General features: G+C 41.4%; 1 protein-coding gene across 3 annotated transcripts in view; it reads right to left on the bottom strand.

Annotated features, from left to right (window-relative positions):
- The window catches only part of EPHA4 (EPH receptor A4), a 129,756-nt gene that overhangs the window by 37,297 nt on the left and 68,096 nt on the right, over nt 1-24,363 (bottom strand). For 2 of the 3 annotated variants that reach the window (XM_038416275.2, XM_038416276.2), the window contains exon 5: nt 13,407-13,745. In XM_038416275.2, the coding sequence (XP_038272203.1) occupies nt 13,407-13,745 (339 nt within the window). Of the gene's footprint in view, nt 1-9,836; nt 10,139-13,406; nt 13,746-24,363 lie in introns of those variants that run through there. The other variant, XM_043492090.1, reaches the window with a different exon arrangement.

The following is a 24,363-nucleotide window of genomic DNA, read 5'->3' as shown; positions in this document are numbered from 1 at the left end:
CTTGCGCGCAAAGGTTAGATGATCTTTTTGCACATGGCATGATCTTCATCGCAGGCTTCTATGAACAGCTGAGAAATGCTCCACACTGAATCAAGCTTGATGGTTTTTCATACTCACAACTTTAAAAAAGATAATGTAATGCTTTGTGCAAGGTGCCAGTGTGACAACACTAGGAGATGGATCCCTTGGTTCTTCCACGAATAGTTACAGCACAGATACCAGCAGGGCAAGCTTTGCCACACTGCTCTGCCAGTGTGCCTCATCTCTCTTCCTGACGGACCACCTCGAGGGATGAAAGGGCAGTCTGTGCTTTCAGAGAAAGCAGTGCCGCTAGTTAGCAGCTGGTATGCCCAATTCTCTTGGACTCGGTCACGCCCCTCTTTTTATTCCCCTATATTTCTCTGGAATTGAACTAAGTCCACTTTTCTTCATTTGAAACCTGTAGTTAGCAAATTATAAAACACACAAAGACTAGATGAGGGAGACACCCTCATTCTGCACACTGCATAGTTTTGTAAAAACAAGAGCAATCTTCAGTTAATTCAGTTAAAAACAGAATGAGGGATGGAAATGTGAGGAGTCTTCAAGCCTTGAAACATACAGCCTTAGAATTTAAATCTTGCTTTAGGGTATCAGTAACAGATTAGATCACAGGTGCCACATAATTTCAGTTCATGCACGCTTTTAGCTGTGTTGATTTTGGTTTTATGTGTAGTGCTGAAAACAACTGAATTATTCATTTTAATAAACGACCATTGTGTCAATTACAAACTCCCCAGATGGAGCAAGTGCTTAAAAAATCAAGACGGCTGCCTTAACAGAAATGGTCAGGAAGGTGAGATAATTGCTAGGGATTTTTCCTTTCTGTTGGAGCTATTTCAAAGTCTAAATGATTTCAATGCTAAACTAACATCCTGTGAAGTCATGAAGACATGGGGGACTAAAACAGGAAACAGCAACTTTTTAAAAATTACTTTTAAAACTGGCTAGAATTGACATTGAAGAGTACAAAGTCCAAATGGTTGTGCAAACAAAATTCAGTGACAATAATGTTCCTCAATTTGGCCCAGCAGTCTCGTGGTTTGCCAATCACAGATCAGTTTGTATTCTGATCCTAGCCTTTTATTTCTTGGCCCTGCATGCTCATCAGCTGAGGGAAGAGGCCTCTGAATGATTCCCTCTGGCTGTTGATCAGAAGAGGACTGATCATTTTTGCTGAACTCCTTAAGATGTGAAGCAGATCTCTTCTTCTCAGAGTGAAGGCCCCAAGTATTATTTTGAGGCTCATAAGGCAGAATTAGGGAAAAATGAGAAGGGTAGGGGAAAAATCAATCCCCGGCCCCATAAAAAACTATGATTCCAACATTGTTTCTTTTTCTAACAAATTGTGAACCACTTCTCATTTTTTAAGTCTCTACTTCTCTTACATCCCCTCCACCCCGTTTTTCAGTTTTGTTACAGACGTTTCCACAAATGTGATCCTTATTTATGCCCAGAGGAAACTGGTGACATCTGAAAGTGAATACACAAATGAACAATTTACCGCAGTAGGTAAAGATCATTCTGTATCTGACTCAAGACAATGCCTACCCTGCTGAGCCTCCACTGTTTGCGACATTTGCTATTCTTCAGTTTCTAAAAATGATCTCCAGTTGAAAATAAATCACACATCTGCCAACAGCTCTGACGCTGTCTCCCTTTGCACCAGGTCCACTCTCTTCAAATCACTTCTCTTGCTGCTTTCTTCCCAGCGCTAGCGTAATTGCAGCCTTTTTAACTTTCAGCACATGCAGCAGCAATAGCAACAGAGTGCGGCATGCTCATGGAAATGCACTGCAGGGCCCAGCACATCATCTTCGATGTTCTGTAGAAAACCCACAAAAACCTGCAGCACCCTACAAAATCCCACTAATCACCATGGCCCCAATTATCCTTGGAGCTGAAAGAATATTTGTTAAGCCTGCAGCTACTTGCATATTCAATTCACCTACAGTCTTATTTATGTGCATGCACCAAGTCTTGATAACTAGAAGGAAAGATGCAGCCCTTCAGTCCGTGTTCACTGTTATGCTAAGAAAGATAAATGGAGGCTGATTCAGAGGACAGATTTAAAGAATGTGGTATGTTATCTAGACAAACACAGTCTTCCCAGGGAGTCATTGTTCTGGGTTGTCTTCAGATCTTGCCTTTATTTGTTTGCTACAACGAATGGATGTTACACAAAACTTGCTTCATATACTAGACGACAGTTATGTACAACCCCTCTCTTTTGCACACTACCCAGCCAAATCTCCTTTATTGTGTTATTTATTAATGTGTTCCTATAACAGGATACAATAGATTAAAAATGATAAAAAAGTTAATTTAAAACATTAAATGTTTTACCACTAATTTTCAGGAATCTTTGAAAGGATATTTATGTTCATTACATATTACAATTTAACTTTAGCACTTTTTCTGTCTGCAGTAATTCTTCATGGAAACGTCTTACAGAATTTAATACTGATTAAACCAATAGGGTTCTATCAAAATTAAACATGGTTTAATAGAAATTACTCTAAAACCTATAGACTTTAATAGAAAATGATAGTCTTTTCTTTCTCTCTCTGTGTGTGTGTAAACTAGCCTATAGTATTCAAAAATAGGAATATAATTTTTAATTAAATTCTATAGCATAGTTCAAAAAGCCTAGAGAATGGTTATATATTTTTTTTCTGTTAAGTTCTATAAACTTTTTCATAAGGAATCTTTGAAACAAAAAATAGAGAGATACGCTTTGGTTTCCTTTTCTTCTCTCTAGAATTATTAAAAGAGAAATGACTAAAAAACACTATCAATTTTTGTTACATAGAGATTACCAAATATTACTCTCAGAGACTCTGAATCAAAGTGCTCCAACAGCCAAGCAGGTTACTAAATCAGAGTTTTGAGATGCCAGCTCTTGAATTTAGTAATAAAGGCAGATTACATTAATCTAAAGAGATGCCATGAAATCCTTCAAGGGTATGCAAAGAGCGGACATACATTTACATGATTTGTTTGGGGAGGAGGAACCCACTGAAGTCCTACCATAATAATAGAGGACTCTCTTCATCCCAGTTCACATGTGGGGCCAAATCAGAAGTGACAAATCTGAGAGAAAGAAATTTCACTGGAAAGCTCAGTATTATGATGTCCAGCAAAACATTACCACTTTGATTATAGAATCCAGTAGACATGCTACAGCTCTATTTGGCCCTCATGGCTCAATAAATCTCTCTGCAAAAAGAAAAACAGAAGACATCAAAAAATGAAATCCTTGGGAGTATTTTTCATGCATATGGATAGATCTGAGACACTTTTTTCAACAACAGCTACAAACTAACCATTAAATATATGAATGGAACAGGACTACCCTGACCACAGCCAGGTCAATTTACTAACCTGTTCCTCAAATCCGGAGTCATTGCAGAAACTCTGGAATTCAGAGACAGGCTATGTTTATTTGTGCTACATTGCATGGCATTTTAATTAGTAACTGTGCAGATTTAAAACCTCTGAATGGACACACAGGGGCAGTTGTGCAGACTAGCTTTTGTGTTTCCATTCTCTAAAAAAAATCCTGTTTGAGGACATCAGCAGGGGGTTAATGGAAGCTTTGATAAAAGTTCTCTGAATCCCTTTATTGTTGTTCAACTACAGACTAGATTCTGGTGTCTTTCTGGCTGCTCTCTGGTGTAGATAGTAATTAATTGAGTCAGCTAGAAAAATAAGAAGCCCATCTGAACATTTGGTAGCCACAAACTGTCTTGTATAAAGAACTGAAAACTCTTCCTTGCAGTGCTTTTGTGGAATCACTCGGATTAGAATACAAATGGAGAGAGTTGTAGAGTGAACAGACATTGCCAAATACAGCTAACTAATTCATAGTACATAAAAACCCATAGGGTCTGATCTCTGTTTAGTTATTCTGAATTTGCTCTGGCATAACACAGATCAGAATGGGGTCTGAGGTATACATCTAGCTTATGTTTAATAAATGTAAATAAAAATAAACGTTGGTGCTGCTCAGTCTTGAAGATGAAACCATCTTTTCTGATGAGAGCATGTAAGAATCATCCATTTCCCATAGTGAACCATTAGATCTTTTAAAAAATGTGACCAACTTTTATTTAAATGCTGTAATTACTTCTTGGCGCTATCTGACATGCAAGTTGTCTAAGCTGTTCACTGAACCCTGAAGCTGGTTATTTACTAAGACTCTTTAGAAAGCTTTTCTTTCCCTCTTGACCGGGACTTATATTCCCCACCTTGAATACAAATTCATGGAAATGGGTGGTGCAGATGGCTTTGCCAGAAAGTAGGCAGTTGTTATTTTTATTATTTCTTTGTGTAAAACTGAAATTACCTTAAAATAAGAATTTAATCCCTCCCAACAATAGTTTTCCTGGTTTTGCTTTTAAGATGGTAGCACGTAAGCTTAGACTTATAATTATACCTTTCTTATACACCATCAGTAGAAGCAGCAATCTGTGTATAAACACAGTGAGTTGTTAACGAGAAAATTGCAGTTCCTTATTTCTACACACTCTTTTACACACATAATTAAAGGTGCCTGGGAATGAATTTTCAACTGGCCATCACTCTGTATCTCCGATGTACTGACAGATCTCACACGTAAGCATTTGAGACAGCCAAATGAAAAGTATTCTTTACCTAACCACTTATTTTTTCCTTCCACGTAATTTCTTCATTTATGTGTTGGGATTATTTCTTTGTGGGATCTCCCCTACAACAGTCATTTGAAAGTTCTGTGGTTTCCTCAAATCCATTATATGTGTTGCCTTAAAACTCTTTGTGGTAATGCAATGCGTTACAAGCCTTCAAACATCCAAAATCAAAAGCAAAACTTTCCCAGAGAGACAATACGGGGGGAAAAAATGGGGAGACTCTCAGTTGGTGTCAATTATCCATTAATTTCAATAAAGTTAGGACAATTTACACGCGCTGAGGGTCTACCTCAACATGTTCAATTAAAAAAAAAAAGAGGTTGTTGCCTATGCCTAGTAGATGAATTGCAAGTGTTAAAAATTCACAAAAGTTTAGATTTAAAAAAAAAATACATATAATGTACTTGAATCTCTACCAAATCCTGCTGCAAAGCATTCAGCATCTGCCACTCTCATCATGTCACCCCTTCTCCAAGTCTTCCCTTCACTAGCTTGGAATCTCCTTTCCAACAGAGTTCAGGAGTGATACTCTGCTGAGGAAACTGCTCCACCTCCTTTAACATAAAATAAAACACCTCTCATTTCAAATCCCCTCTTTTCATGACTCTGGAATGGAACTTTGCCAGCTCTGCCACAACCACAGCACAACAAGAGCACAACAGCCGGGGGAAGCACGTCTCATGCACGGGGCCTCTGGCATGACCCAGATATTCTCCAACAGTCACTTTAACTCAGCCTTTTGGGGAGCAGAGCCATTCTAAAGGGACCATATTGTCTCAATGCGAAGCAGGGTCTATGTAAGAAGCTTCCTCCCCATTTTGTGTGGTCATGCAAAGGTCTCTGTTGCTCGCACAATCCTTGTCAACGTAACATTACGCTCTGATGTACCCGAGAACAGCAGTTCCAAAACACAAGGAAATCAAAGCAAGACGCACAGGTAGGTGGTCAATCAAAACGTGTAATAACCATGAGCCACTTGAGTCAGCAACAGCCTGAACAAAACATAACAACAGTCCAAATGGTAGGTCTGGAGCTACAGGCCCTGAGTAACTGCACGCACCCCAATGTTATGTACACGCATAAAGGAAGAGAAACTGGAACACTGAGTTCAGCAAGCAGGAACCAGGAACCAAAAAGGAACACGGAGCAAGAAGCACTAAGCAGGAAGGTAACACACCCACACCAGTCATCCTAGTCTCCTACAGTAGAATGTTTGATCCTGATCCCTTTGACCCATTGGGAACAACTAACTGAAAAGGGGAGGTGGAGAAAGGTGGGGTTATGGTGGTAGGAAGATGGCAGGAGGTGGGGCCAGGCTGGTAAAAAAGGTCTAGCCATGGCAATCCACTCATTCATTGCCTCCAGGCTTGATTATCATTCACAGCTCATTCATATCTTGAAAAACCTGGTACAATATGCAGTAGCCTGTCTACTTGCCAACACACAGTTCAGGGCAACTGCACCTGCATTCCCCCTCCAGGGTCCACCAAGGACACCCACTCAAGGTTCCCAGCTCCTCATAGATCATTTCTAGTGTAGAGACCCCACCTGTCTCCCTCCTGACCAGGGATTTTCCAGGCTGCACAGTTCCCTGCCTACAATGTGAATCCCCCAGCAAGTCACACTATCTTAACAGACTTGTGTGTGTGCTTTGCTCTCTCCTCAGAGGCTATGAACAGCTGTAATTGCCTGAAATTAGAACTTAACTCACAGCTCTTTATAAGCAAGCATATTAATTCTTAAAATGAAAGCATTACAGAGAAAACACATTAAAAACAATAAAAGGGCCTGCATGCATGCTAGATGTTTACCAGAGGTCACCCATCAAGTCTTATGGAGTCTACGCATGTCAAGTCCTTCCAACCCTTCTGCAGGGATTCTCCCCCTCACCCCCTTGCGCCGCGCCTCTTGGACAGAAAGACTTGTCCATCTGCAGGATCAGAAAGAAGACCCTGAGTCAGTTTAAACTCAGGTTATTTATCTAAAAGTCCTTTCTTTGTCTGCTGGTCTCTGGAAAATCCAGTTTGAACTAGTACATGTAAGCATCTCCAGGTAGTGGTTACTTCCCTGAAGGTGCTACAATCTGCCTAATCACCCCTGCTGTTCTTAGTTCCTGGAGGAATTGTGGTCATCCACACCACATCCCATGAATACATCATTCCACACACTGAAGAGCCCTACTCAAATCCTTGTCCTGATAGTCAAAGCTCTCCTTCCCTCCCTACCTGTGCAACGACCGCTCCCTCAAGAGACCATGGCCTTCCAGAAAAACTGCATTCCACTAGAACGCTGAACTGTTGGCCAACAGGTGGAGGCTTGTAAGCACAGAAGAGAGAACTTTCACAGGAGCTGGAGCTCACTCCTGCAACCTTGGCCCTCACCACTTTCAGCACGAAATGTAAAAGTCCTTTCTTTGACTCAATTTCCTTTCAATAATATTTTCAACACACACTCATGCCCGCATGCCTGCACCACTCACTCCCCCACATAAACAGGCATGCCTTGGATCCAGCCCGCGGGATTGCCACCCCCATAGCGCAGCCACTCCTGGAAGCGGCCGGCACGATGTCCCTGCGGCCCCGGGATTGGGGAGGTAGGAAGTGGGCAGAGAGCTCTGTGCGCTGCCCTCACCTGTGGATTCCACACGTGACGCTCCCATTCACCGGGAATGGGGAACCGTTGGTCGGGAACAGGGAACCGCAGCCAATGGAAGCTTCAGGTGTGGAACCCACAGGTGAGGGCAGTGCACGGAGCCCTCTGCCCCTTTCCCTCCTCCTCAGGGGCCACAGGGACGTGATGCCGGCTGCTTCCAGGAGCGGCGCGGGACCAGGGCAGGCAGGGAGCCTGCCTTAGCAGCGCGGCGCCGCTGCCACCCTGGAGCCACTCCAGGTAAGCGGCGCTGGAGCCCGCACCCCGTACCACTCCTATGCCCCACACCCCAATCCCCTGCCCTGATCCCCCTGCCACACCCTCACCCCTCCTTCACCCAACCCCCTGCCCTGAGCCCCTTCATACATCCTGCACCCCTCCTCTGCCCCAACTCCTTGCCCTGAGCCCCTTTCTGCACACCGCACCCCCTCTGACTCCCCACACTCCCTCCCGCACCCCACCCTCCTGCCCCAGCCCTACATTTATGGCCCTGCATGCAATTTCCCCACCCAGATGTGGCCCTTGGGCCAAAAACTTTGCCCACCCCTGAATTAGATAGATAGATCTGAAGAATCAATTGATTTTATTTTCATATGGACATGAACTTTATATGAACACTTACAGTTTGTGGCAAGCAGGGATGTGAATATACCCTGCACTACACTAAACTGTCCGTAGGGACTCTGCTGCTGTGCACTAACTGTTTGCTTTGTAACAGGAGTAGATTAAAGTGCCCTTGGGCATGTTAATGCTCATCGGCAGCGTCCACATGGTCAGTTAGTGCATGGCAGGATACTGCAGGGTATATTCACACCCAAGCTTCCTGGAAACTAAATGTTTGTGTAGACAAGCCCTAAGTGTGTCCATGTACTTACAGGTCCATGTTGCTGCTGCTTCTTTTAATTCCTGCAAATTAACAACCTCTTTATATATCTCTATATTTCAGTGTGGAGCAATTCTTTATGGCTGAGTTATGAATACCTAGGGAAGGGGGGGATTCAAATGGAAACACTGACAGACTCTTAGTTTTAGTGGCATTGGTATTCAGATGGAAAACACTAACAAGCCCTTAGCTTAAGTGGCATTGGCAGGTTTTGCTCCATGTATGGGAATCAAACTAAGGGCCATATCACGCTCTTGATCTGTGCATGCAACTTCTATTGTTGTCAATGTATGCAGTGTACACTGTCTGAGGGCACAATATATCCATGGATCCTTATTTGCTTTTGCACAGGCTAAATCAGATTGGCAGAACATAGGACCCTATATGCATTTTCTGTGCTGCGTGGTGCAATGTGTGTGGAATGCTAATCAATGTCTGAAAGGAAAGACCAGCTTTGAAATAAGTTACTCCAAAAGATGGAATAAGAATTTGTTCCTCTATCATAAAATCCTGTAGAGATGGTGAGTCATTTGGAAGCAAACAAACCATCCTGATCACTTTGATTTTGAAAAATTCTAGTTGTTTAAATAAGACTCCTTCCAAAGGAACATTTAGATTTTTCTTTGTTTTAGTAATTGTGCCTCAATAAGGAAATGGAGGGGCGGGGGGGAAAGAGTGTCAGCCTCTTCCTTCACCACATAGAGCTTGAATATCTAGAATGGATATGGACACCACAGTTTGATAAAATCATTACCACTGAAATAAGGCTCCAAGGAATACTCAACTCATTTGGGTCCACGTTGCAGGGGAAGGTGTCCAGCCCAAGCACTGATAACTCCATGGCCTTGATAGTTACTACATAAAATGGAAAGCAAATAACGGCAGGGTTCCGTATGATGCTGAGAGACCAGGGGAGCAGATGAGGGGGGAAGGGGAGAAGATAGAAAGACTGGAGCATGATCTGCCACAGTTTTCTGCCTCTGACATGAAGCATCTTTGAGACAGGCAAATAGACAGCTAGACAGACTGGTGGAAGGGGGGGAAGGCAGAGAGGGACAGAAACTCTGAGATATTCATAAGATCCTTTCTTGACTCTGATCACCAGCACTTTTTAAAACATCTACAGTCTGGTGTGATGAGGGAAAAGACCAGGTCTGTTTATTTATACAGTATTTCTGTCCTAATTGGCATATCCTGTATCCATCTAGCTGCCATGGTCCACCTAAGGAGAAACTGAGCCGAAGATAACCTAACAAGGTAACAAATCACCAGATGTCCTGTTTATGTCTATTCACAAACATCAGCCATATAATTTCTTCGAGAAAAGGACCGAAAAGAGAGCCTTGCCCCTCATAAAATGAAACCGAAAAAGGAAAAAGAGGAAGGAAAGCAACATAATGATTTTCTAGTTTAAATCTCATCTGAAGTTTGTTTGTTTCCTGTTGACCCTCATTCCACATGAACTGCTTCAGCATCAATCCAGAACACTGCCCTCTCCGCGCTATGCAGCCATACACACAGATCAAGGACTATTCCCAGTGAACTGGCTGTCAGGTTTGAGACCTAAATGGCTTAGGCTGTATTCTAATAAAAATATAAACTGTACTGTGCCCCCCTCCATGAAACAAAGGCTTCCTGCTTGTCATGAAAGGTCTCTTTATTGAGAGATTTACTTTTAATTTTGAACAGCTTCACAGCATTATCCTCTGGGAAAAAATAAGGCTCTGAGATTTGTATGTCATTCAGTCAACCTCCTCGTAGAGCCTCTTTTGGCACGGTACGAGAATGGTGTCCCTGCAGGTCTTCCACAGTGCTTTCACTTCACTTTTAGATGATGAACTAATTGTGATTTTCTTTGGTCATGAACATAGACAGCAGGCCAAATTCGCCACGGGTGCTAGAAAACATTGATACTAGTCATTTGTTGTGCTCACTGCAATAATGACACTGCCAGTAGGTTTCAACAACATCCCATGTCATGTTTTGCTTCTTTAAAATATATCTATATTTCCAAGTTTAAATGAGGGGAAGTGTCCTGTGTGTCAGTCTCCCAGGTACTAAAAAAAGTATCATTTTATAACCAATGTGCAGAAAGCTGAGCTGAATTCTACTACCAACATTCTTAAAATGTCACAATGTTGAAGTTTTATTTTTAACATTAAAGAGAGATTTTCAATTGGTTTGAGACCTGAAATTTAGTCTTAAAAAAAAAAAAAGAAACAAGGTCTTTTAAGAAAGCAGGATCTAGGACTAGTACATTTTTCAATATATTTCTCTCCTCCCCTCCCCCTGCAAAAAAAGTCAATGACAAAAGTTGTGTTTATTTTCATATAAACATTTTCCTGCAGCACTGGAAATTGAGAAGGGCTGCTAACTGAAAAAAAAATAGAGAGAGACAAAAGTGAATAGCCTAGTTCAATGTCTCAGTTGAGTTGAGTAAAATGGCAAAAGCAAACAGAAAGCACCTGTGCCCTTCAACTGCACCTCTTCTGTAGCTGCAGTACCTATATTCAAGCTCTTATCACGTACAGTAATAAATATACTGATTTCCCAGTGCCTTCCATCTGCCCCCACATTCTCCCTCCTAAAGAGGCTCACACATAGAGATCATTTTTAGATCAACATTTAAAAATCTACTCTGAGATTTCAGGAAATTGCACATTTTGTAGTTAGTAATGAAATATTTTCTGAGAATGGCATATCCGAACGCCCTTAGGAGGTACTTGCACACTTAACATGCAGCCCCCCCGCCCCACTCCCAGGATTCTGCTCAGTCACTTAATATACTCAGTCCATATGCAGTCACAGAGTGTTTGCTTGAGTGAGGACCGCAGGATTTGACCCAAGAGGGCTGCTCACGTGAGTAAAGAGTCATGTTCATGGAGTGCATCTATTTTTTTTTCTGTCAAGTGTGGGAATGTCTTAGGATACATAGCAAAAAATGTATAAGATGTTTTAAATTCTTTCAGTTTTAACAGCTAAAGTTTTATTAGCCAAACAGCTTTTTTATTGTAGGGGCTTGAGTCTAATCTAATTTATACTAGTGTAAATCAGGAGTAACTCCAGTGAAATCAAGGCAGTTACACTGGTGTAAAAATGGTGTGAAAGCAAAAACATGCCCTGTGGATGGATATATATATGGTTATATATTTAACCATGGCAGTGTCTCTTTATAATGAAATATTACAACAGAAAATTGCTGCCATAGGAATTTTAGTGCACTCCAGACTCCCATTTACAATGATTACATGAATAACTACTTGTAAAACCCAAGAGCCCAACCTTGCAAACCTTTACTCAACCAAGCAGTTCCACTGAAGTCAAGGGACTGTTTGCATATGTAAGGATTAACTCCCGGGAGGAAAGGTTTGTAGATTCGGGCCACAAGTTCTTACTTTTCACATGGCTATCCTAGGACGTTATACGCCCAATGTGATGTGAAATGCAGAGAGGGCAGTCTGGCATCTTCGAGTTCCTTTTCATTCACACTAGCATAGTTTTCCCTGGCCTCCTGAAGCATTTGATAGACTAACGGCAGGAAATATTGGCAAAAATACATACCTCCTGATGTGAACAACTGTTACCCGTAGATAATAAACAAAATCAATTCTGGTTTGCATATTCAATCAGATTCCGGTTTGAATATTAAAGCATAAGATGGTAGAATTTTTCACACAGGAGATGGATCCCACTTAATTATTCATGCATAATGCATCCACTAATGCCCTCCCCCCCGACATGTCAAAAAAATCAAAAGCTGTTTCTTTGCTAAGCATTCACTGCACAAAATACAAATCCTACTGCAGTCCTCAACCTTGCTGTTTCATATTCTGTATGGAATGCTCTCCCAAAGCTCGCTCCTAATATTCTCTCTCTGTGTTTTCTGTCAGTCCTTTTTTCTGTTAGTCCTGGCCAAATTAATAGTTTGCATTTTGAAATCACAATTTAAGGGAATATCATCAGTTAAAAGGTTCTACAAAAAAAATACAGGACCAAATTTTCAAAGGAACCACAACTCTAAAATTGTATTTGTAATTTTGCCTGCATAAGTACGTATATTTCTAACTGGTTAGATATTTATACAACAGTGTGTACACAAAACCATGATTCTGTACATAAATGTTAATTATGGACCCATTCCTAGAGGCGTTGCGTCCCTTTCACTTTAATGAGAGTTGACGCCATTTGGCACCTTGCTGGATCAGGTCATATATCTGAGGGTCTGGTAAGCACGATGTCTAGAGATCTGAGTTGTACAAATGCAAGTGCATATGTAAATAATTTTGCACACACACTTCCAGTGTGGAGGCTGTATTTGAAACTTTGGCTGTGTCTGAATGAAAACAGTTTTCATTAAATTAAAATTTAAAAACAGAATCTGAACGAAATACTGTAGTTCTCCTGCAGTACTGCAAAGTCAAGCATATAGAATCAAAACCAAAAAGAGGAATGGAGTATAGTCTAAACAGAGATGAAACTTACAAATCAAGTTTCACTGTCTTGGCAGGATGACAAGCAAAAAAGCAAACAAAATAGCTTAAACGGTGAAAGGTTCATTTGATATTAAAAAACTACTTCAGTTTCGATAAACGAAAATGTTGTTAGTAACCTGGTTATGAAGATATTTAACAATGGGCCAGATTCTGCTTGCCATGTATAAGGGTGCACAGTGTAGGAGAAGCGTGCAAAGAGTTAATACCTCTGATCCTTGAATAGCCCCTGTAAGTGCCAGGCAAAGCTTGGGGAAGTGCAGATTACTCCCCCTGTAACTCCCATCCTAATCACTTCCACTTTTAGGGTCTCTCCCACAGGATGCAGAGAAGCAGCAGTGCCATAGCTGCACCCCCTTAGCACTACCCAACAATGTGAAACTGGAGACAGACCAGTATCATGCACCAATAAAGTGCTGCACTGGGAGGGGGGCACTGCTGCTGCAGGGCTGTACCTAAAAGTCCTAATCAAACCCTTCTGTTTTTCTACCCACAGCTTACCTTTGAACATTAACATTACTCCATATAAATGATCCTGAAAATATGGATCCGGCTCAGCGCTTTATATTTTGGGTTCTCTTCATTCATTTAATTACGAAGACATGAACTGAAGTCAAGGCATTTGCAAAAAGCAGATGGGAGAGGAAGAGGAGGAGAGTGCATTTAGAGGCCTACCTGCTTGGTTTGTCGTAACAGTGACTGAGACAGCCTGGTCCTGACTGGGGTTTTGCTTAGACACCCCATTCACTGCCCAGATTTCAAAGGTGTAGTTAGCGTGGGCCAGAAGATCAGTAATAGAGACCCTGGTGGTTTTCAAGCCATGCTGCTGGGGGCTGAAGTGCACACCGCTGCCACATGACCGACAGCGGTTGAGGTCACCAGCCCCACATCTCTTGCACACCACGTTGTAGGAGGTGTCATCGCGGCCACCACTGTTCTGAGGGGCGCTCCACTCCAAGTTCACTGATGTCTCATTGACATTGGAAATCAGGTTCAGGGGAGCAGACGGAGGGCCTAGAAAACAAAAATGGCTTTTCTTAAAAACACGTGAAAATATTCCTTCAGGGCATCTCAAAACTCAGTCTCCGGGAGGGGCTGAGTGCCCCAACTCCCACTGCAGTCAATGATAGTGGAGACTGTGCAGCATATCTCACTTTATTGGCCCCTTAATGAAGATGAAAAATTAACTTGTTACTAAATAATAACCATACCCTCTGAGGAGCACAAAGCATTTTTTTAGACATTAACCAAAGTTAACTCTTGATATTTTATCATAAGTTTTATCACAGATTTTACAATATTATGGATTTTTTTAAATCTCTTGTGATCTCCTGATGGTAGCATCAAACCTACAAACTTTTGCACTTATTCAACATCACCAGAGTTCCCCATTACGTATAATGGTAATAATGCCTCAGGCAGTCCTCAGTCAAGATGGCCACCACCTCCTTATATCTTTCACTCATGGAAAGACGGCTGCCACATCCCACTGTTACCAATTAGACTGAAGCCAGTCTGAGACCCCTGCCTAATAGCCAATGGGCAGGCCTGCATTTTTATTTATGTATTTAAGGCAGCTATCTTCCTGTACAGGCTCAAAAGTAACAGGAACATCCAAAAAGTAAGTTTTAAATCATATATGATTTTAAAGCTGACCTCATAATTTTTTGAGTTCAGACTCATGATTTTAGAAAACTTAGATTTGGCAAGAATAACTCAGAACACTCTGTGAGATAGGTAAAGGATTTTATACTGTAAGGAACACTTTACCAACACTTTACCAACCAGTGAAATGCAGCCACTTCTGGGGGGTGGAACACAGTAGCTACTTAACAATGCACATCGAAATTACAGAAACAACTGAGAACAGGAAATAAGGAAGAATACTGTCTCTGATGCAAATGTAACTGCAGGGGGAATACGGTAGGCAGAAAGTAAGAAAGAGAGTTGGTAATTGACTAGGATATTGAAGGCCCTTCTCTGAAGGACATGATCACGTGCTTAACAGTCTCGGATTTACATTTTATGACCCCAAAAGATATTGGGGAGGAACCCTTTTCTAGAAGGTCCCAATTTAAAATAGGACTTTTAGAGCTAGTCAAAAAATGGGAAAAAAGTTGACAAGTTTTCCTGAAAATTCTCTCTCTCAAACTATGTTAGTTCATCAATATTTAGACATTCAAAACATTTCAAAAAGAAAAGGAGTATTTGTGGCAACTTAGAGACTAACAAATTTATTTGAGCATAAGCTTTTGTGAGCAACAGCTCACTTCATCGGATGCATCTCTACAGGGAAAAGGAGGTAGGCCGGGGGAAAAAAACACAAAAATTCCATTCACATTTTTCATGGTTTTTAAAAATTCATCAATTGTTTTAAAAAAAAAACAATTGTTTTTGAAAAAATTGAAAAATTTCAGCCAATTTTGTGATATGTATAAATAAAGTAATCATAATTTGACAGGTGGCAAAGAGATAGAAACACCCATCAGGCAATGGCCACAAACCAAATTAACAGAGCTGAAGTAGGATTACATTATTGACACTGCAAAGCAACTCAATTGTAGCAGAAGGTAACAGTGAAGGGATGACGCAGTTTAAAGGATGGTAAAGGGACAGATTTGATCTGCTTGCCCAGACTCAACAGGGATAAGAAGGTCTCAGCTTTGGAGCAGACTGCAGTCGGGGCAGTATCCTCCTTTAAGGAAGGGGAGATTGTGAAGGCCATGTCATATCCTCGGTCCACACTTGAAACATCTCACGAAGCCAGTATGAGTTTTACAAACAGAAAGGGGCCATCCAGTCCTGGGTCTTTAGCATGTGAGGTAGGTGGGTAAAGGAAAAAGATCGTAGATACAGAGACTAGATCAATCTATTTATCTATCTAAGGTACCAAGGTACTCCATCCCCCTAGTATCTGAGCACCTCACACAGTAATAATTAAAGAGCAACCCCTCGGATCCAGTCCAGATTCTGAAACCTTGCTTCTCTCTCAGAGATAAACCTTCTACTTCTGGGCCTGAAAGGCAGTGGAATTGGTGGGGTCCAGTAAGTAAGGTGATCAGGCCCCAAGAAGCCTCTGCAAGGGGTAGTCTGAACACTTTCTTCACCACAGAACAGTGCTCCACGCAGGTTTTTATTTATAATTTCTTACTTGTACTATGGTAGCACCTAGAGGCCCCAGTTGAGATCAGGGCCTCAGCACTTTAAGATCTGGATTGTACATATACACAGTAAGTGATAGCTCCTGCCATGACAAAAGGTAGAAAAAAGGAATAAGTATTATCTCCATTTTACAGTGGGGAAACTGAGGCATAACCAATCAAGTGAGGTGCCCTAGGTCACACTGGAAGTGTTCTGCAGAGTCAGAGACAGATTGATCCCAGATGTCCTGGGTTCCAGTCCAGTGCCTTAACCACAAAGCCATCCTTCCTCTCTGTAAAAGTTGATGTAAAACTTCCTGAAGGGCCATGTTTCAGAATCAAGCAAGGAAAGAAGCATATCCAGTGGGTATATAAGTATTCAGATCCACTGGTCAGAATAGCCCCTGAATGTACTAAGGGTGAGGGCAGTGGTCCAGGACACCATTGTTGCCATGAGCTTCAGTAAAAGCCACAGAACTACTGGTTAGGAATTATGGGCAAATGGAGGATTCCCATTCACCCTCCAGAATCACAAAACTCCTTTACACAAAACTCCTTTGCTCAAGCTACACACACAGGATGACAGCATTTGTCCCTCAGTATTTCTGTCTTGTGGGAAATTTTTTTGTACCACCTTCCAGCAATTTCATCACAACAAGAGAATTAAAAAGTTAAAATGTCTTTTGGAAAGTAAATAAAAAAGCATACAGAAACAAACAGCAGAAGTACAATAAACCGAGGGCAATCAGATCCCACTCTTGCCTGCTAAGGGAGCTGAACACCCATGAAGATGAACGCATCCCAAAAAATGCTCAGTACCTCGCAGGACTAAGCCCTGGACAAACACAGCTCCTGGCTTCGTGCAAATGCCGAAGTGTTTTAAAGTGAGACTTTTTCTACAGACATGCCACGACACTTACTATAACCCCACTACCTTCAATAGCATCTACCCCATCTTGTTTGCATGTCTGGAGAGCCATGAGAAGGACTGCCATTAAGGCAGAGTCTGATTAGTGCTTTGCTGCTTAAAACAGGACCAGCTTATAAAACACTTACTCCCAACAAGTAGTACCTTACTCTGCAAAAAGTCCCACTGACTTCAACGGGGCGCATTTATGAAGTAAGATACTGAATATGAGCAAGGTTTGTACAGTCTGGCCTATAATATACTTCAAATATCCTAAACAGCTGCATCTGGCTCAGACACTGCAGCAACTTTTGGGTTAAACCTAGAGTTACTCTGAAGACCATTAAGGCATTAAGACGCTTTTCCAAAGCTCTGTGTCCAGTTTCACGTGGGAAAATGTGCCACAATGAATCAAGCTCCTCAGAAGCAAAAGTCAGTAATTAGTATGTGGGACAGGGCACAGCAGTGTCTAAACAGAGAAGCAATGAAGCAGAAAGCCAGGGAAGCAGATGCTTGCAGGTCGCAGAGATGAGCATACCACCTCCAGCATGAAAAGGAAGATGCAGGGGAGTTACTCAATGATGGTCTGACATTAAGGGGAGGGGAAAGGCAATTTCCTTTCCTCCTGAAGCATATTTGCTAATGGAGCTATAAGAATTAGGAGTGGGCAGAGTTTTCAGATTGACAAGCCTGTTTTAAGTCTGTTTTATAAAATACAGGGCATTTTTCCTATGTCATCTGCGATCAGCACATCCTTTGTTTCGGACATGCCTAGAGCTTCCTGAGCCAGGTCAGAAGAAAATACCCTTTAAATGACACAGGGGAAAATCCTTTCATGGACACAAAGGGCCATAAATAGAGCGAAGCCAGTGTTTTTCCACTGCAAAGCAAGTGGAGGGAGCAAACATGCTACTGGGATCACACAGGGAAATGGCACCTTCTGCAGGCCAGAGAGCTGCATTCATGGGGGTTCTCCTTTTGGGCCCTCATGGAGGAAGGTTTGGATATGGGACAGGAGGGGTTAGGGTGATGGCTCTCTGCCATGTTGCCAATTTTTGAGATTTTATCATGTCTAGTCATTTATGGTGCTTTTCTAATAGCTGCAGGTGCAGGAATCATAATAATGCATGTTCCACAGACAAAGAGGGAAGGGAAGTTTTGAATTTTACTACTTCTTGGACCCCATAAATTCCACATCACAACACCCACTCTACATCAGTCTAACCCATGAGGTAACTTGAAGCAAACAGGGGACCTTGAGCGTAGCAGGAGAGGTACATTTCATTGCACTGCATTGTGTCTATCAATTTTCCAGAAAAGCACTACAAAGCTCTCTGTTTAGAAAGAGTTTTTGTTTAATACAGAAATGATACTTGTCAGATGACTAATGTTGTCCCTAACCTTGAACCACTTAACACACAACCATTGTGTGCACGTGCCAAAATGGTTCTGTCAGAAAAAAGTGTTGCTCTGTGAGTGTGCTAAACCATTGCAAAAGGCAAGTGGTGCAAAGAACATTCCATGCAATTGGATCAATGCTCCTGCCACAGCTTCCTCACATAGGGATTGATTATGCCCAGTCCTTCATGCATGCACAAGGGAAAGGAAAGGCACCATTCCCCTTTTGGCTCAGGGACCTGGCACAATCACAGTCCTGGCACCCAAATGTACCAGGACTGTGCAAATCTAGCACTACTGCTGGTACAGGACTCCCCAAAAGGAGTAAAGTACAGACCACGACCCCTTTACAGGACAGCAGAACAGAACCTGTGTGCACGGAGGAAAGTGAATACTACACTTTGTCAAAGGGTGGCGCCATGACTGCAATCTTGGAAGCACTATGCTGACCAGAGGTATTCCCACCAGGGCAGTGCCTCTTAATACTACCCACTACCATGATCTGTGACATACAGGCACAGTCTGGCACTTCACAAAGACATACCTTCAGAGTCCCAACCTACCCTGTCTCCCTGCTGCTGTAAATCCTCCCTGACCTACATGGCCCTTAAAAGCCTTGAGAAATAATCAGCATGGGTGCGTTAGGGTTAGAAATTTGAATATATTGTTTTAGGTGATTTCATGTGAGTTCTTGCTATGACTAAGGTTTTAATAGCAGAGATTTTACATATTGCATTTTTATTAGTGTTCTGCCCAACAAGGTGTTTCTCTGAAAACCTCCCTGGGTGTGTGCAGACAGTAAATTCAATTATACCTTTCCATGACTGGACCCTGATAGACTTGTTTGGCATAGGAAATACTGTTTTCACTAGACCAGATAATTTAGTCCAGCACCAATACTTGGTTAGAAGGTTTGGATTAAAGGACAGCAAAAGAAGAAAAGAAAGAAAGGATTCCAGCAAAGCAGCTCCTGAGCCACTTTGTCGTTCTGCATAGTGAGACGCCGCAAAATGAGGAATTTATAGCATGGGTCTCAAGCCATCAAAGCTGCCTCAGCCTGACAAGATGTCAGCATTCCATCATGAAATAACCAACATTCTGAAATTCTGGATGGTCTTTTAATGTGGATGGTATGTGCGGGGTTGTTTTATCCAGTGATGACATACACCTTTTTTACCAAGACTCCTGGGCTTTCTCTTACACAAAAGCTATGGAGAGGGTTTATTTTTCCCCTTTTTCTTTGGATTTACGTGGACAAAGCATTTAAGATAAAGTGTTTTCTTTTTAATGAACCTGAATAGTCATTATAGGGTATCTTAGTAATGCTTTTTGTATTAGATAAAAAAAAAATCAATTCTAGGATCCAGCATGGGTTTAACATCTGGGGGAAATATGCCTCTTAATGCTTTTAAAGTGAATTTAGTGCTTGTGAGAAGTGCTAGATTGATAGAACTGACAACTAATGTCTATTTAGCCACAGAAGAGTAGCTGTGCAAGATTGCCCCAACTGCCCTGCTGTAGTGACTCAGCCCTGTTACTAGAGGGATCAGCACAAGAAGCTGCAGGGCGTGCCTTTCTCTGTACCAATTCAGTCCTTGGCCTCTCTGCTGAGGGTGTCTATAAGGGTACCTGTGTTGGTGGATTTTGTGATTGTGACACATGCCCATCGGGGACTACACTGATACCATCAGCAATCAGATGGTAACAATATCTGTTTACTACCAACCTGGGCTAAGATTTTGTTTACTATCTTGAAAGAGTGCATGTGCGTGGGTGCAGTTCTATTAAAAAAGCAAACAGAAACCCACGCTCTCCACAGACCTGTTAATGGAGGTTTTCCAAATATACACCACACAAGGCCAGGCTTTATCTTAAACACCTGCGCAGTTACTGACATTAGTGTCTTTAAAACAAGGCACTCTTTCTGTTAGTCATTTTTTAAAAAGAGGTGGGGATTCCTAACTGGACTACTAAATTAGACAAGAGATTTTCCACTGACTTCAGTGGATTGTGGATCAGGCCCTAACCAAAGCTCGTCTTTCCAGTTTGACTCTTATTACACAATACAGTGTGAAATGAAAACTAGCTATTGCTGTGCAGAGCCTAAACCCCCAAAAGGCTGTATCCTGAAAGGTGCACTGAAAGGTGAGTGCCTCCTATGCAGAGAGCCTTCTGGGAGGTCAGCAGGCACTGAGAGCACTCAGGCTTAGATTTTTTAAAGGTATTAAGTGCTGCTCCGCTCATTATAGCATCTACCTGGTTGAGGAGACTGTATCGCATTTTTAATGGGACTCAGTTTCTAAATCCTTCTGAAAATGAGCCTTGGGTGTTGCAGTGCTCAGTGCTGCAATGCTTAAATACCTTTAAAAATCTGGGCCTAAGTACCTATTATGTACCTGAGTACCAGGCCTTCAATGATTGGAATTCAAATCCATTCATTCGCTGTGTATGTGTGTGTGTAAAAGAACATTTCTCCATCATGATACCCGTGCAGAATGTGCAATGGATAATTATTACTTTTGAATGGGTTCTCACCCAGCATTCAGTCTACTTCTAATTTGTAGCATGAAGCCCAAAGGAAGCTGTAACTCACTGGCAATTCCCACCAAACATTAGGAAACCTCATACATGCAAAAAGGACTTTTATCTTCTTTAACGATCCCTGTGCTATCCTTGGGGGGAGGGAATCATCTATCCATCCTGGTACTGGCAAGACAGACCTTAGCTTGATAAGGATTGTTGTAATCCTACCACAAAATAAAATGTCAAGATGCCCCGCTGTGGTTTAAAGCAAGCCTAATCTTCATCTTTAAACCAAGAAAGTTTTATTGAACACAGTTAAATTCAGCAAAATTTAAATTATGGACCTGATCCAGAGCTTATGAAGGCAATGGAAAGACTGACTGGCTTCCGTAGGCTTTGGCTCAGGCTCTACAGAATGATTTTATGGGCCTGATCCAACAAGATGCTGGCTGTCCTCAACTCCAATGCCTCAGGAGTAAGCCCTATGTGAAGGAGAGCCTAGTCAACTGCATAGCAGAGTCATACAACAGAAAAGACCAGCCAAGACTCACTGTAATCTAAAAGGGACCTGATATGAATAGGACTGATTTGAATCAGCAACTTGACTTTGAGTAAACTATAGGAAAGCCCTGAAGTTTTTGATAAAATACAGGAACAACTTTGCACCATAGGCATCTGGGAGTAAATGTCCAGATGTCAGCTCCTCTAATGGCAAGAAAACCTAACTGGACACATATTATTCACTGTACAATAAGTCATAAAAAATCAAATACATCTTCTGTTGTATGAGGTTTGGAAGCCAGACATTGCATACAATATAGCAAGAATAAAAAGGACTATATAAAGAGATGCAAAGAGGAGAAAGATTCATATCTAGAACAGCTCTCAGAACCCAACGTCTTTTAACCATAATAGTATTTTTTTTAATCCATCACAAGTCTAAAATTGAACTCCCTAGAGACAAAGGTCAAGCACGAATGAAGATTGCAGTGTTTACAACTGGGTGTACAGAAAAAAACCCTCAAATAAATAATTAGATAAATTCCTTCAAACTCCTGTTGCTGCCTCACTGAAACACAGGGGAAACTGGTGCAAGGACAAGAGTTCAAGAAGAAGCACCTTGGTTCTCCTCTTTCTATTTTATAAAGCTTCATTAATCATGTACAACTTTGGAGCTGTCAATAATGCTTCAGTGTCTGGGCTGTGAAGCCCTTCAGATAAGCCTTTGTTGTTAATCTCTCTCCATCTGAAAGACAGGTTATAACACAGAGTAAACACTTGGGATGTGTAAGTTTTGATTCTGAAATAAAGCCCATGCTTTCCCCTGACAGTTGTATATGTTGCTACCACTAATTGCTTTCTTTCAGCAGTTGTGGACAGCTCTCTGGTTGCTGTAGGCTAGTTTACATAAGGGCTGCCATTTAGGGCAATGGTTGCTTCTTAGCTGCATGGACATTCCTGGTCATTTATCATTATAGGCTATATGTTTTTACAACGGTGAGGGCTAAAGTCAACAGTCCACTATATGTAACAACCACTTGAGATATCAATCATCAGCTACTTTCCTTTCTTTTTGGACACAGATTAATATTAGCTCAGGTTTTTAATAGATTCACCAGGATATCTGATTGATACACAAGGGGCGGATTCCAAAGTTTTTACTCAGGCAAGACTCCCTTTGATGTCAGTGGGAGTTTTGCCTGACTAGGACCTTTGGAACTGGGCCCATGATAGAAATGTACATTTTCCTGGCATGCATTATTTCCTATTGACATACCAAAAGACCTCTTCCCCTTTGGTTACTGGATACGTAAGACTTGGTTTCTTTGATTTAAAGAACAATGCAATTGATATCTCCACTTCTCTGAAGCTAAGCTAGTTACTGCAGAGCTCTTATTATTAAAGTTCCATTGGAGGTCTGAGACACACGTCACCATTGTGTGAGCTCTCTGAATTCCCCCACTAATAGCTACTCTAGTAACAACTATTGACCTTCCTAAACCAGCACAGCACGTGTGGCAACTCATGCTCTCAGACAGCCTAAAGAAGCACGACCACATCTTCACTAACTAGCTTAACTGCAGCTAAGAGCAACTATCCATCCAATTGCTTTTTTAGATTAAAAGCAATGAAACTCATTACAGCTGGCAAAAGATTCTTTGGACGTTGGATAGGAAAAAGTCCAGCCTGGAAAAATAGGTCATATCACTGCAACAAACCGCTGAATTCTTTACTTTGGCAAAACTTGATTTACTTCAATGGGAATTTTGCCTGAGTATGGACTTCAGTACTGGGCCAAATCAGGGTCCCAAACTAATCCAGTAAATGTCTGTACTAATTTAAAGATATGGAGAAACAGAGGCAGAAGTTGGCTAATATCTCAAGGGAATCTTGCCTTTAATGAACTGTTGATTTTAGCCTTAATTGTAATAAATACACAGCCTTGTACAACTCCCCTGGCTCCCCATTCACATCAAGATCTGGTCCAAAAAATGCCTTCTTTGTTTTTAAAATGTTCTATAAACTTGTTCCAGTGAGTCGACCCCTCTCTTGTCCCATACCCTCCTCCCACTTAGCCTCTCCTCAGTCCCTTCATCCAATCACAGTGTTTGTGGAGAGAGAACCTTCTCCTGTGAAAATCCTGTCATCCAAAATCCCTTCCAATATAGCTGCAGCTAACTGATGACATATTTCTAAATCTCATCTAAAAACAAAATAAAAAAAATCCTCCAAACTACTCTTCCCTATTGCCTCTGCTAAATACAATTCTTTCTCCTGCCACTGTTATTTTTGTATAAGTTTGCAACTATAATATTTTACCCTAAAAAGTTTTTCAAGCTAACAGTTGGTATGAAGGAAGTGCTACACAATACGGTTATGGGTTATTGTTCCTTAAAGATGAGGCAGCATTTCATATAATTAAATCTGTCTTAAAGGAATAATAAAATCAGTTGTTTAATTATGGTCTTCTAATAATGTGAGGCAGAATTATTACATTGGGATACACAGTCTCTTATGATAGGAGGGTGCCAAATAAGTTTGGTCCTTTGTGTAGGTTTCAATGGCATTTACACTGGTCCTCATTTGCTCTCTCATAGCATATGGTACAACTTCTCATTGAAGGCCTCAAACTGCATTTCTAGAAAAAGTATGAGGGAAACCCTGGGAAGAAAATATAGAGAAGTCCATGCTAAAGCTGCCTGCAACACACTACCGCTTCCATGGCCACATGTATTCCCCTACTATCTGGTTCTTCTGCACCAACAGTTGACCTCAAATTATATACAATTAGAATAGGTGACAAACAGAATTTGTCTGGATGTGCAGTGAAGGGCTAAGTTTAAGAAAAAAATGTATGTGTGTGTTCTTTATGCAAAAATGTAAGCAATTGTAGTAAATATACTAAATGCTCAGATGACCAGCTCTATGGGCAATTAGTCATTCGCATGCAGAGTTATTATGAATGTATTTGCAAATAGGTATGTAACTGCACCCACATTTTTGAAAACGTAGGCCAATGTTTATCTTTGTGATATTTTAAGTGTAACAGAGGATAGAATCAAGGACATATATGAGAAAGTAACATTTGCAAGATTAAAGTGTTTAGACCTTACAGACCTTTTTTTAAACCTTGACCTTGGAAACAAGTAAGGACAGTGTTATT

This window comes from Dermochelys coriacea, chromosome 9 (genome assembly GCF_009764565.3).
Source record: "Dermochelys coriacea isolate rDerCor1 chromosome 9, rDerCor1.pri.v4, whole genome shotgun sequence".
Classification (NCBI taxonomy): domain Eukaryota; kingdom Metazoa; phylum Chordata; order Testudines; family Dermochelyidae; genus Dermochelys; species Dermochelys coriacea.
Note: the sequence above shows the minus strand (reverse complement) of the source record. Positions and strands in the feature narration are given on the sequence as shown.